Genomic DNA, 13,242 nt, shown 5'->3' on the forward strand with positions numbered 1-13,242 from the left:
TAATTTACTCTCTCGTAATAATAAAACCTTGTAGATTTTTAATGATCCCGTGTTTCCTGCTTTTTAAAAAAAAATCACATATAACAACATCTCTGTGGAATATTAGTCATGTTGCTGTTTTCTTCTGGCGGATGAGAAGCACTTAGATACAAAACCTTTAAATATTTTAAATGCAATGTGATATCTGAACTGACAAACCCCGACACTTAAGAGAGACGAACTTCACCAACGCATTATTTTTACAGCAACGCTAAAATTACACCATACGGGTCAAATGAGGACAACAAATTATTCTTTCATTAAAAACACATAGAAAATGTTTCGAGAAGCGAGTGGCTGAGGCGGTGACCTTCTCCAAGGTCAAGTCACTTCACAGCGACTGTAGAAAAATTACCTTAATCACAGACGCGGGAGAAAAGCTCGGCGAGAGACGGTGGTTTTGTAAAAATCCATCGATTACGAGCCGCCACCGTCTGGTCACATAGATTTGTTTCTGAAAAAGGGTCGAATAGATTAGGAAAAGCGTGATGATGGATAAATGGAGTTTGTGTGGAGCATGTGTGTCTGGGTGAGGATCCACAGGGAGAATGAATGATGATGGGAAGAGGATTTGACATTACGGCTGTGTTGTTTTCATTTGCTGTAATGGATTGAAAGGGCGCAGTCTGCACACACAAACACACACAGACACACACAGACACACACACACACACACACGGTCATCAGTGAGAATGTCACAGTTTGTTTGCATCCAACCGTTCTAAAGAATCTCACACCGGAGACAAGTCGAACACTTGACTGGTGGATTGATGCCTTTGGGGAAGAAGTGCTGATGAAAATGATGCAACTCGCACCAAAAGTTTTTCTTGTCCATCATTATCGATCCGAGATCAAAACCGACACACATTAGTCTTGTCACAGTGAGTTTAGCACGTGCACACAAAGAGGATCGATATCAGAGTGCACTCTAATTATCTTCACAGGCGCGGCGCTCGCTTCACGAAAGCCAATCAGCGCTGAGCATGAAACTCTGCAGACTCAGGTCCTGGCCCTGAAAGTATCAGAGCTCTCAAAGTGAATCGTCTGGAGATGAGCGGCGACGAAATATTCTCACCATTAACTCACTGGTGCACATGATTGTAGTTGAAGTCTCAGATGTGTCAAAGCAGCACATGAGGAGACATCATCTAGTCTGTGACAAACCGTAAAGTAGTGTCATGTGGTCGTGGATCAAATTAACCCGACACAGACTCCAGGTGTTTTAATATAATTCATATTTCTCCAGAAGAAAAGCGTGAATGTGGCGTTTGCACATTGCAGACACTGCTGAGGTCAGAGGTCACTGGTTTAATAAACCACAGTGAGATAAGCATCCTGCAAAATGGAAATGTGAGACCTGAAGATTGAATTGTCTCTTTCCAAAGGGAGAAGATAATTTTCCAATAAAGGAGGCGATACCTCCTGCAGGGAAGAAAATAACACGACTGGATCAGAGACTGTGCAGGTGTGATCGTGGTGTGGAGCTGCAGATACATGTTCATCCTCCTGAAATCTCCTGTGTGAGACACTCATCAGGGGAAAATGTCAGTAATTATTCACCGAGCGCGAGACTTTCTCAGATCTCTGGGCTCATTAGATTCATGCTCCTCTGCAGCCAGAGGAGCATCTGGCCAATCAGACATCAATGTCTTCCTCCTCGTCGCCGTGAACACGAGGCGTGAGCCGCAATCTGCATGAAAAGCTGCACTGCTTCTCTGACACACACACACGATGCACAGATTTCCACTTCGAGGTCTTAGAGTGAAGATGTTTCCTCTGATCTTTGTTTGACAATCAGTAAAATAAAAGTCACAATACGTTTTCTTTCGTGATGTTAATCCAGCGACAGCTTTCTCCATCCATCGAGTTGACCCGAGGAGCCAGATGTTTGTTACCCAGAAACATCTGTGGAGAGTTCATTGGAAACTTTTTGAAAGGAGGGCAGGTGACAGATTGACAGGTGATTGGACGAACCATCTGTCCGTCACAGTCACAGCTGCAGACGTCAGCAAGAGACGGGAAAACATATTTCACATTGTGAAAAGCTTCCAGTGCAATTTCGTCTTTTTAACAATAAATAATCCGTCTCGACTCAGATTTCAAAACCCTCACGAATCAGACTGAATGAAGCTCTAAATGGTTTAACACGCAAATAAACCACAGACTGTGTAAAGATGGACGACATGAGAGCTCCACAAACGTGAAGCCAAAACATCTGGGTCGCCCCCTGGTGGCCTTCTGCAGGCAGAAAAAGAGAAGAGCTCCACCCACACTAAACCATGAGCAACAACCAGCGCTGATTGGTTGATGATTTCTGGGAAATGTGCTGCAGGAAGATTACAACTGTTGAGTACTAACGATAATAATAACTTGATCTTCCTGTATTTAATCCTATTTTCCTCTCTCCACCTCCTCCCTCTGAGCTTCTTATCTCCCTCTCTTCTACAACTCTTCCTCATCCTCCTCGTCTTCATCTATAATCCTCCGTAGATGAGTGTGGTAAATGGGGGATAAACAGGTTTCAATTAAACACATGAGAAATGCAACTCACATTTTCCCTGAGCAGTGACAAAATGAGATCGAGGCTCACCCTCTGATCGCTGCACAGACGTCTTTCCCGTGTCGTCCATCTTTATTTACGGTCTGTGGTTCAGACACAGAACGGACTAAATAAAAAAGTGAAATCACATTTTTTGGGCTGAATGTGTGACCTGAGGAGGAGACAGAGCAGCTCTGTCCCAGATGATGATACTTCATCTATTTTTCCTTCCTCAGATTCGCCCGTTTTTCTAAATTACAGGTGATTCACGCTTCAAAAAGCAGAATAATAGCGAAGGTGACAGTGTCCGAGAATGGGCCCCACTTTCATGACGGCAATCACCCAGGTGCAGCAGGTGGAACCCACTTCAAAGAGCGGACACCTCATTTTGGAGAGAAAGTCTTTGTACGCAGGTCGTGTGGCTAAAAATACCCCCACCTCCGCCCCGACCTCCTGGGGGCATCTTTAGACTAAAGTGCAGAGAGCTGAGAGGGGAAGACCGAGACTTCAGGGACCAATTGAGACAAAGGAGGAGTTGGAGAAGACAGCGAGGCTCTTTTACGATGCGTCTTTAAAATCGGATGAGTCACCCCCCCCCTCTCCCTCCCCTCCTCACTGTTATTCCCCTGGAGACGACGGACGGAGCAGAGAACGTTAGAAAAGCTCAGAGGAAAAAAATAAAGAGGTTTTCTTACGACCACCCCGGGAGCAGAAATATTGTTTTTAAAGTTTAGAGACTTAACGGCTGCACGAGGTGGAGATTTTATTAAAGGTGCTAAATATTAACAAATAACACTTAGAAGTACAAACACGTGCTCACGCGTTTTTCGTGCTGGTGAAGCCAAACTGACTCTGAGTCTGTGACGAGACGTTTGTCTGGGAAGCCGATGATTGATGAGGGTCTGGGAGTCGGATCCTGAACCAGTCGTCACTTATGAGGTCTCATTTAAATGATAATGACAAGGTGCTGCTCTCATTTTGAATTCTAAGTCTCATGCTCCTGGATCTGCGGAATTATTCTGAAAGCTTAAAACGCATAATGGGCTCGTGGCAGTAATTTAGTCGACAGGATAAATACATTTTAAAAATCCCATTTGTGCCGTTTTTGTCTCCATTTTCTGTCTAATGATGAACAAGCGATTATGAACACGTGATAAAAAGGGTCATGTGATGTCGGACTGTTTCTGCTGCCGAAGGAGAGACGATACTTTCTACAGACGTCCCACAAGACGATGTATTATTTATCTTTTCTTACTTTTCTAGAAAACACGCACATGTTCTTCACTCACAGATGCATTATCCATCACACCCGCACCACTCAACCCGACCCTTACCTTAGCATTAACCTCAAATCCAAGTCCTAACCCTCAAACAGCTTTTTAAAGAAGTGAGGACTGGACTAAATGTTCTCGCTCTCAAACACCACTTGCACTTTCTCCACATGTCTCCGCTGAGGAAGACGAGGAACCCTGCTGCTGCGCGTCCGCAGGCCAGAGGAAGAATATTAACCACGGGCCCGACTCTCTGTGCACGGAGCGATCGACAGCGTGACTCATCCGAGTGGAGCTCTGAGAGGCGAGTGGGCTGCGAACTACAAAACCTCCCTTCATGTCGACTTCTCCGGGTGAACACACACACACACACACACACAAAAAACCTCCCACGTCGATCCCGCTGCCTTTCCAACGTAGGTAACGTTTCTCAAAGCCGCCTTGTCTCCGACCCATGATCCTCTCTGATTGTTGTCGATACAGGGTCTTAACCCCGGACACGGATCCATTTCATTCCCCCCCGTCAGCTCTGCTCTGTTTTTCTACTTGTGCCGTTTCAGTGGAGGTTTCAAACAACAGGCTGTCGCTTCCTGATCCGTCACTTCAGAGTCACCAGGACGTCCTGATGGGTCAGAGCAGAGCGATGCAGACAGAGGAAGTCACGGGGGAAGGTTGAGGCTCATTTACACGTCTGGGAATTAAATGCAACAGGGGACGCAAACACAACACATACGCACAATTATTCAATGAGGTTGTGTTTTGTCATAAGCGTCGTCTCCTCTGGTGGAATCAAGGGACGTTTTGACGGAGACACTGGACTGAATGGGCCGTGGATTATTTAGGAATGGACGTCCTGAGTCTCTTCTTCCCTGTGAACTTGACAAATAAGACTCTCAACCTGTTTGTTATTAAATATTCTTCACTGCTTTGTAGTGTGTCTGGAATTTGGGTCCAGGAAACCATGTAAAAACTAAATTCAAAAGAACTACAGTAATTCAACGCACGTCTGATATTCACACACACACACACACACACACACACACACACACACACACACACACACACACACACACACACACACACACACACACACACACACACACACACACGCACACGCACACGCACACGCACACGCTCTTGCCACTCTCTTTGCCCACCTGGCATCACTGTGTAACAGATGGGTGACACCGATGAATGCCAGAATAAAATATGACAGCCAATCTCCCGCTGTGTGCACACACACCACCAAATCCATTCACTTTGCTCCGAGCTCGTTCACTGTGACATCCACTCGTGATTCCTCAGCTGTCAATTTACCATTTCATGCTGCTTCACCTTGTGTGTGTGTGTGTGTAAAATAAACAACCATTCAATCACACACACACACACACACACACACACACACACACACACACACACACACACACACACACACACACACACACACACACACACACACACACACACACACACACACACACACACACACACACACACACACCTTTTGGACCCAAACATCAGGGTGATACAAACCCTACGCTCATGTTGTATCTATATATATAAATATCTGTATATATGTAATACTGCTGTTTGAATTTGAAGTTTCAAACTCAAATAAAAAGGTCGAAACACCTCAAACTTTTGACACAACTCAACTTTTAGCCGTCTTCCTACGTCGTCAGAACAAACATGAGCACAGCTCGACACTTCTTCCTGTTAGTGGCTCCCGTCGTTTGAGTTTTTTGTTCTGTCTCGTTACCTCTGACATTCATTAACGTGAAGAAACCGCGGATTTACATTTAACGATCAGCGCGACGCGGAGCGGAATGTAAATCAGCTGCAGAGTTCGTGATTCTGCGTCTCTGAGTCTTCGCTTCGCACGTTTCAACTTCAAGAAGGAGAAGGTGAAACGTTCCACTTTTCACTCTCCAACAACGGAATAGCCTCGACTGTTTGATTCATTATCACTGTAAAAGGAGAATAGTTCCATTTGTGTTTTCCTGCTGTGATGAAGACGACCTTCTGCATCAATCAAAGCTTCAGACGCTCAGTGATTCACACGTTCATTCGTTTTGTCTCATCCACGAAAATAAAAGTTTGTTTTTTATTCATCTTATTATCTGTGTTCATTCGTTTCGTCTTTGTGGTGAGGAATCGAGGTCGAGCGAGACAGACCGAGATATGGAGAGAGAGAGAGAGAGAGAGATTGATGGAGATATACACAGAGATGGATGGATTCAGAGCTTGATAGAGAGACAGATTGCGATAGATTGATGGAGAGAGGTAGAAATCAATAGAGAGTGAGAGAGAGACGGAGATAGAGGGAGAGAGAAAGAAAGAAAGTCGGAGAGAGAGCTATTGAGAGATTGAGAAAGAGACACAAACAAAGAGAGAGAGAGAGAGAGAGAGAGAGATCGATTTAGAGAGAGGTAAGGAATGATAGAGGGATAGAGAATGCGAGATATAGAGAGACAGACACTTGCAGCTTGCTTCTGTGTTGGATCGCCTGCTGGTTGTGTGTGTGTGTGTGTGTGTGTGTGTGATGGTTAATGTTGTGTAACAAGGTCTGCCTCAAGATGCTAGTACAAGTCTACATCTCTCTCTCCAATTCAATCCATCCAATTCTGACCGTGAAGGGATAAAACCCTCCCACAGCCACCCATTACATACTGTTTTGGCACAACCATTTGACGTCGCTTTGCACCGACGAGTCTCTGTTCGCCTGTTTATTCCAGACGCACGTGTCCAAATTGCTCTGAATTCACAACCGCGCGTTCACACCTGCCAAGCCCGAAGTGGATCGGATGAGCGGTTCTCAGATTTCCTCACGTTACGATTCATTATGCAGATGCTTTTATCCAAAGAGGCACACGAGTAAAGCTTCAGTGCGAAGTGCTGAATGAGTCGAGGAAAACAAAGAGGTGCATCAGAGCTGCTCGGTTTGTGCTCGTGATGCTTGTTAGAGGACAGAGCCCGAGTCTTAAAGATGCTCTTCCACCGTCGGGGAAGCACCAACCAGGTCTGGAACTTAACTCCGCTGCCTGTTAACAGCCTGTTAACTCCTCCACTCAACGTGTCGCCTGCTCCGTTTGTTTCTGTCGTCGACAACAAGTTTGAAACGGTTGTTATTTCGTCGCGATTCAGGTGGTGTGTCGGGCTGCGGTGACATTTACAACGAACGGTCACAGGTGATGGAGTCGTCGGCTTCGCTGCCTCACAGCCGTCGACCATCTTGTGTTCAGGCTTCCATTACACAACGTATTTGGTTTCTAAAGTTAATTAAAAGTTGTTATAAACACACTGAATTAAACCACAAGAGCTATAAAAAACAAAATTTCTATAATTTCTGGTGGAGCCGTGAATCTGAAAGTGTCCTTTCTCTAAATTATAAATGTGTGAAGAGCACGTTCACACTTTAGGCCCGAGGAGGAGAGGAGAGAGAGATGAACGCAAACTATCAATCATGTATCACTGCCTCCCCAGTGAGTCTGTGTGTGTGTGTGTGTGTGTGTGTGTGTGTGTGTGTGTGTGTGCGAGGGGTTTGTTGTCGTTTGCAACGAGCAGAAAGAACAGTCTTAAAAAAGATTATTCTGAAAGGTGTGAAAAAGGCAAAACAACTTCACAGAGAGAATACAAATAATAAAAGGCATCATAATTGGTGGCGATCGTCACGGCTCGCTCATAGGAATGAAATTGTGCTTTTCCGTGTGTGTGTGTGTGTGTGTGTGTGTGTGTGTGTGTGTGTGTGTGTGCATGAGAGAGCAATTCAAAAATCGGTACAAAGACGTAAAACCAACATTCAATCTTAGCGTGCCCTGATTTTTAAAGTTTGAACAGAGCTGAAGCTTCTCATGGGTCGTCAAGTTCACACACACACACACACACACACACACACACACACACACACACACACACACACACACACACACACACACACACACACACACACACACACACACACACACACACACACACACACACACACACACACACGATTTCAGGAATGTTGATATGTTCCTGCTCTCATTGTGTCGGATCATCTCCATCTGTCAATCATCCGTGATGAAAAGACAGAGACAGATTCTGTACATTCTGATCATAAAGCTATGAGTTGACTGCTCACACTATATGTACTCATTGCCCCCCCCCCACGGCTGTTACCTCTATAGACTGGCCTTTTTATAGCTTAGATTTTTCTTATAGTTTTTGTTTTCTATATTTCTATTTTACTGTTACAATGATATAAACTTTCATATTTTATGCTTGTTCTTTTATAGTTTTTTTTTAGGATTTGCCATCTTTGTGCTTACGTATTTTATTTTGTGAAGCATCTTCGTAACTGTGGTTTTGAAAAGGTGCTTTGGAAACAAGGTTTATTATTATTATTATTATTGTTGTTGTCGAAGAAGAAGTCGTTGAAGTTTCTGTGATTTCAACGTCCACCTTCACCGACGCCTCCTGCAACACCACACACTCACTCCCATTATTCCACTATTTATGTAAATGCATTCAGCAAAAGCCTGAGTCTGTACAAGCAGCACGGAGGCGAATGTTTCCTGCTTGTTGCTTTAATCAGCATGAAATAGCTTGTTCGCCGCTAATCTGATTGCATTTTGCCTCAAAAGGCCAAAACTAATGGATCCAGAAATATCTTCAACCGGCTTTTCTGTTCCCGGGCGTTTCAGGCACCTGAAGCGTCCACAAAGAGAGACGAATCATATTTAAACATTATATATTGATGATATTGTGTGTTCTTCTGCAGCAGACACACACACACACACACACACACACACACACACACACACACACACACACACACACACACACACACACACACACACACACACACACACACACACACACACACACACACACACAGCATTGATTTGCTGTGCACATGCTAACAAATGAAAAACAAAACATCCCCTGGAGGAGATTCATTCAAGTTTTGCATTAGTCATTTCCACTCAACCGTTATGATTGTTATTGACAGAGAAAACTGTTCAATTCATCAGGAAATGATGATGTATTCAGGGGCCGTCTTACTCCACCTTCTCTCTCCTAATAAGAACTTCACTTTTTGTGCATCCACGACAAATTAAATGCTTCTTAGTGTAGATCCTTCAGGTCTGTGAAACTCTAAAAGTCCGGTGGTTGTTCCACTAGACATCGTTCGAACCCACGCGTGCAAGGAGCACCTATCTTCTTTCTTCCTCTCATTCGCAGACTCGCACACAGTCGACAGCGCACCGTGAATACGAGCGTTAGCCCGGGGATCAGCGACAGGGCTGCTGGCTGCACGGGCGTCAATAGATTGAGCAAAAATTAAAATGTACAAGCAAGAGATAAATGAGCCAATAGCTGCAGCAGTGCATCGTCCATTATAATGACTCTGGCATCATAGAGTAGAGTCAGGTTTGATGTGTCACATGACCACGTCACGGTTTCTTCGTTTGAAGAATCTGACAACTCTTGTTGCTCGACTTTTCATCCATTTTGATCTACCATCCAGATTTCTTTTCTTTTTAACGTTGAAACTTATTTGTCGCCGTCTCAGTGATCAGCTCAACTTGTTCGACGAGAGCATTACAGGGCTTCTCGGGAATCTCTGAACAATGGAGCTCACCGGACGTCTTGCGACACGGAGACGCTCGTCCATCAACAGCTGCTCTAATCAGGACGACGGAAATAACTTGGTGCTAAGAAGAAGATTCGGTTCTTGAGCAACACACACACACACACACACACACACACACACATCAATATTCTCCCTCTGTCCGTGTGCATCTGATTTGGGGGGGGGTTGAAAAGGTTTCATATCATTACATCAGCATCATTACATCCAATCTCTGCTGAATATCGTGTCACAATCAATGTCCCCTCACTCGTCACAGCCTTCATCTGTCCATCTGCTCTCCACCTTCTCCTCCAGCCTTTCACACCCGTCTCTTTCCATCGCCTCCTTCCTTTCTTCAACCACACACCGACGCAACATCTAGATAAATCCTTAAGTCTTTAATCTTGATTTTAAAAAGTGACGCGATTATATAGAATGTGGTTTTATATTCCTAATTTAGACCAAACTACGTGAGAATAAGTTGCACCTAAAACCTCTTGAACAACTGTGACGTCACCCACTGGGAGTCTGTGGTCAGACGTTTGTCAGACTCCACCAGTCAAATAGGGAAATAGCCTCATGCAGAATCTATAGAGTTTGGACTCCATAACAATCTCTATGTCGTCTTCTTACCCGTGTTAACTGTGAACAAGGGTTCCTTAAATTAATAAACTAATATACTGTGTAGAACCATGAGAAATCTGATCTAGCACAGGCCCGACTGGATTAAAACACCACATCTGTGCGCTCACATGCATGAAATGTGCCCGTGTAGTTTTACAGAGCATGTCACTCCAGCTAAAGTTATCAGAACATTTAAGGTGTGGCCTTCATGCTGCACAAAAGAAAGTGTCACGGAATGTATGATGGGGTTGATCACACATTCCCCCACAGTTCCCAGTCACATACCAGCAGACAAGGTACCTTCCATAGCTGTCAACACATTATTATAGTCACAGAAATGGGCGGATCTGCACTTCAGCCTACCTGGGAAACTTCAAACTGGTTCAGACACTTTTGAGATATTAGGTAATGTCTCGGTGTAATATAAAGTCCCACAGCTGATAGCAAGAGACTAAGAGTTAGAAGCTACGAACAAATTAATTTGCATGGACAAATTAAAGCAACATTAACTTCTACCCAGCAACAGCGCCCTCTGCAGCCACATGTCACAAGTATATATCGATGTATATTGTACTTTGTATCATGTATCAGACATAATTTTAAAGCCTTTCGAAGAAAATATAAATGTAAAGAACACTGTAAACTCGGTTTGTTCTCCAGAGCAGTAACAACATGAACAATAGGGCTGCATTGGTTCGACCTCTCATATTGCATGATTGAGTGGCAGGCAAGAATTTAAGCTTTTAATGGGTAGATGTGAAATATGTTTGTTAAAAGGTAGAAAGAAACAAGGAATTAATTTGATACTTTTTAGTTTTTAGTTCATGGAGCAGGTGGGGTTCATGACAAGTACTGCAGCCAGCCTCCAGGGGGCGATCAAGACAATTTGGCTTCACTTTTGAGAGGCCGTCATGTCATGTTTACGTCACTTGAAGAAAATAACTACCCCTCGTCTCACCAGGTCGTATGTCCCCAAAACATGGGCAGCACAAGTACACACTCACACAGACACACACAAGTTTAAAAGGCACTAAACTTCAGAATGAGGATTCAGACAATCAAATGTAATGGAGGATTGGAAATGAACTCCATCAATTAGTGGTGATTTCAGGACGACCACAGTCCGGGGAAAAGCTCCCGTTCAGCCAAAATGAGGAAAACACTTTGCGTGGGGGTGGACGTTTCTCTAGGAAACTGCAGATAACAGGGAAACTCAATATTAGATCATGTAGTTTTGACAGGTTCAGCATCACTTTGAAAAGCCAAAGGGAATCTGTTCAAATTTGACTCGTATACGGACAAACACAGAGATCCTGGAATTTGGTTCCACTTTACGGGATTCTGACAGATTTCCCTGGGAATTTAGAGGAATCATATCTGTGAGCTTGATTGAATCTACGGGAAGGAAGCGTTGACCCACCGACTCAGATTAAGACTTGTGGAGGAATGCCACTTCCCTCCTCTCTGACTGGCAGCTGTCCATGCACCTAATGAGTCACCCAGGCTGAGGGCATCAAGACAAACACGTTTGTCCTGATGCATATTTTAGGTCGGAGATGCCAGGTCTGACACTGTGAGGGTCACACATATGTGTGAAGGGAAAATGTTTTATTAAAGGCTGAAGTGCTCCTCCCTGGAAGTAAAAATAAATAAATAAATCGACCCGCTAGTTAGTGGACGACCCGCTCTACCCCACTGCCATGCGAGGATGAAATGCATAATAAATTGTGAGGGACTGGTGCCCTGCACCTTTAAGTCCCCCGCTCAGCCTCCAATGAGCGTGGTTGGAGGTACGATCCTTCAAGACCGAGCACCTAAGTAATGACTGTGTTTTACAAGACCTGGGCCTAAAAGAATGAGTAAAAATACTGAAGGAGTTTTGGGATCTGGTATTTGGGGAACCAAAGTTCAGCCTACATGTGCAGTCAAAAGCCTGAAGCCGCATGCCCCTTTGTTCTGGAGAAAACCAGAGCCTCCAGAACTCAGTCTCCTAGGGGCCTCAATGTCACACAGAGGTGTGAAAACCTACCAGGGACACAAGTTTCAACTCCTATTGGTCATTCTGGGCCCCATGACCTGTGAGGTCACCGGGCCAATATAAGGCCAGGTCTCCCCCTTTCTTCACTCTCTTTCCCTGCATCGCCGAGGGGAGAAGCCTGGCTTCTCCAGCTCACATCTTCTCTTTCCATCCAACTCTTCGAGAGGAGCACACCGCTCCTTCCACGAATCCTCTCAGAGGAGAAGGGTGGCGGTCCAGCTCACTCTTTCAACTCAAATCAACTTCATCGAGGAAAGTTGCAGCTTCCAGCTCATCTCACCAAGGAAACCTCCTCGCAATCCAAGCTCTACCAACCTTTAAGCAGCGACGCGATATCCTGCCGGAGAACTTCAAACAGCAACTGAGCTGCACAGCTCAACAGAACCACGAAGGCAGGAGCCACAAACCAGCAAGACGATTTCACAGAACTTCGAACAAACCAGCAACCTTTTTCCCCTTTCCACGGACGGGTAACACAACTGGACTTAATAATTATACTAGGCTAAGCAAAGACTGTTTATACGATACCTTGTGATGTTTATAAGTTTGATTTGTGTTGCTGTGATATTTTGGTTACAAGTTATTTGAAAGTTAATGTTAGTTATGCTCTTCAGTCTTTCCTTGCATGCATCTAGTAACTTTCTCTAATTTGGCACCAACACACCGACACACGCATATCTCAGCACCTAATTATCTCTGACCCCCGCCACATGTCGTAAACCCTCCAAAGGGGGGAGGGTGTTATCTTCGAAGTGGCCAGCCGCCATTTTGGAAGCACACAGACACACAGACACACACACGCATACTCGCATACACATCTTTATATATTAAGTACACCGTTAGTAATTTGTGTTTTTTATACTTTATGATATTCATAATAAATGTTTTTCTTTCACAAATGTTTTTTCATTAATGTTGCATAAGTGAATTTTGCCAACCTCTACACTGTCAAGAACTCTATATCCTTCAACTTAGCTAACTATCTATGTGGTAATTTTGGTTATAGTTATTAATTTAATTGTTAATCAGAGTTCCAAATTTGTAGTTTGTACTTTTATGAGACTTATTCAATAAATTGAGTATCTTTTCCCTTCCTTTGAAGGGTGGTCCCGAT

General features: G+C 44.2%; 1 protein-coding gene across 1 annotated transcript in view; it reads left to right on the forward strand.

The window, feature by feature from the left end:
- Nucleotides 1-13,242, forward strand: part of LOC118102964 (L-amino-acid oxidase) — a 24,470-nt gene that overhangs the window by 9,948 nt on the left and 1,280 nt on the right. Inside the window, exon 9 of the mRNA XM_047338971.1 lies at nucleotides 9,076-9,100. Within this exon, the coding sequence (XP_047194927.1) occupies nucleotides 9,076-9,100 (25 nt within the window). The remainder of the gene's footprint in view (nucleotides 1-9,075; nucleotides 9,101-13,242) is intronic.

The sequence above is a fragment of the Hippoglossus stenolepis genome, chromosome 23, assembly GCF_022539355.2.
Source record: "Hippoglossus stenolepis isolate QCI-W04-F060 chromosome 23, HSTE1.2, whole genome shotgun sequence".
NCBI classification, from domain to species: domain Eukaryota; kingdom Metazoa; phylum Chordata; class Actinopteri; order Pleuronectiformes; family Pleuronectidae; genus Hippoglossus; species Hippoglossus stenolepis.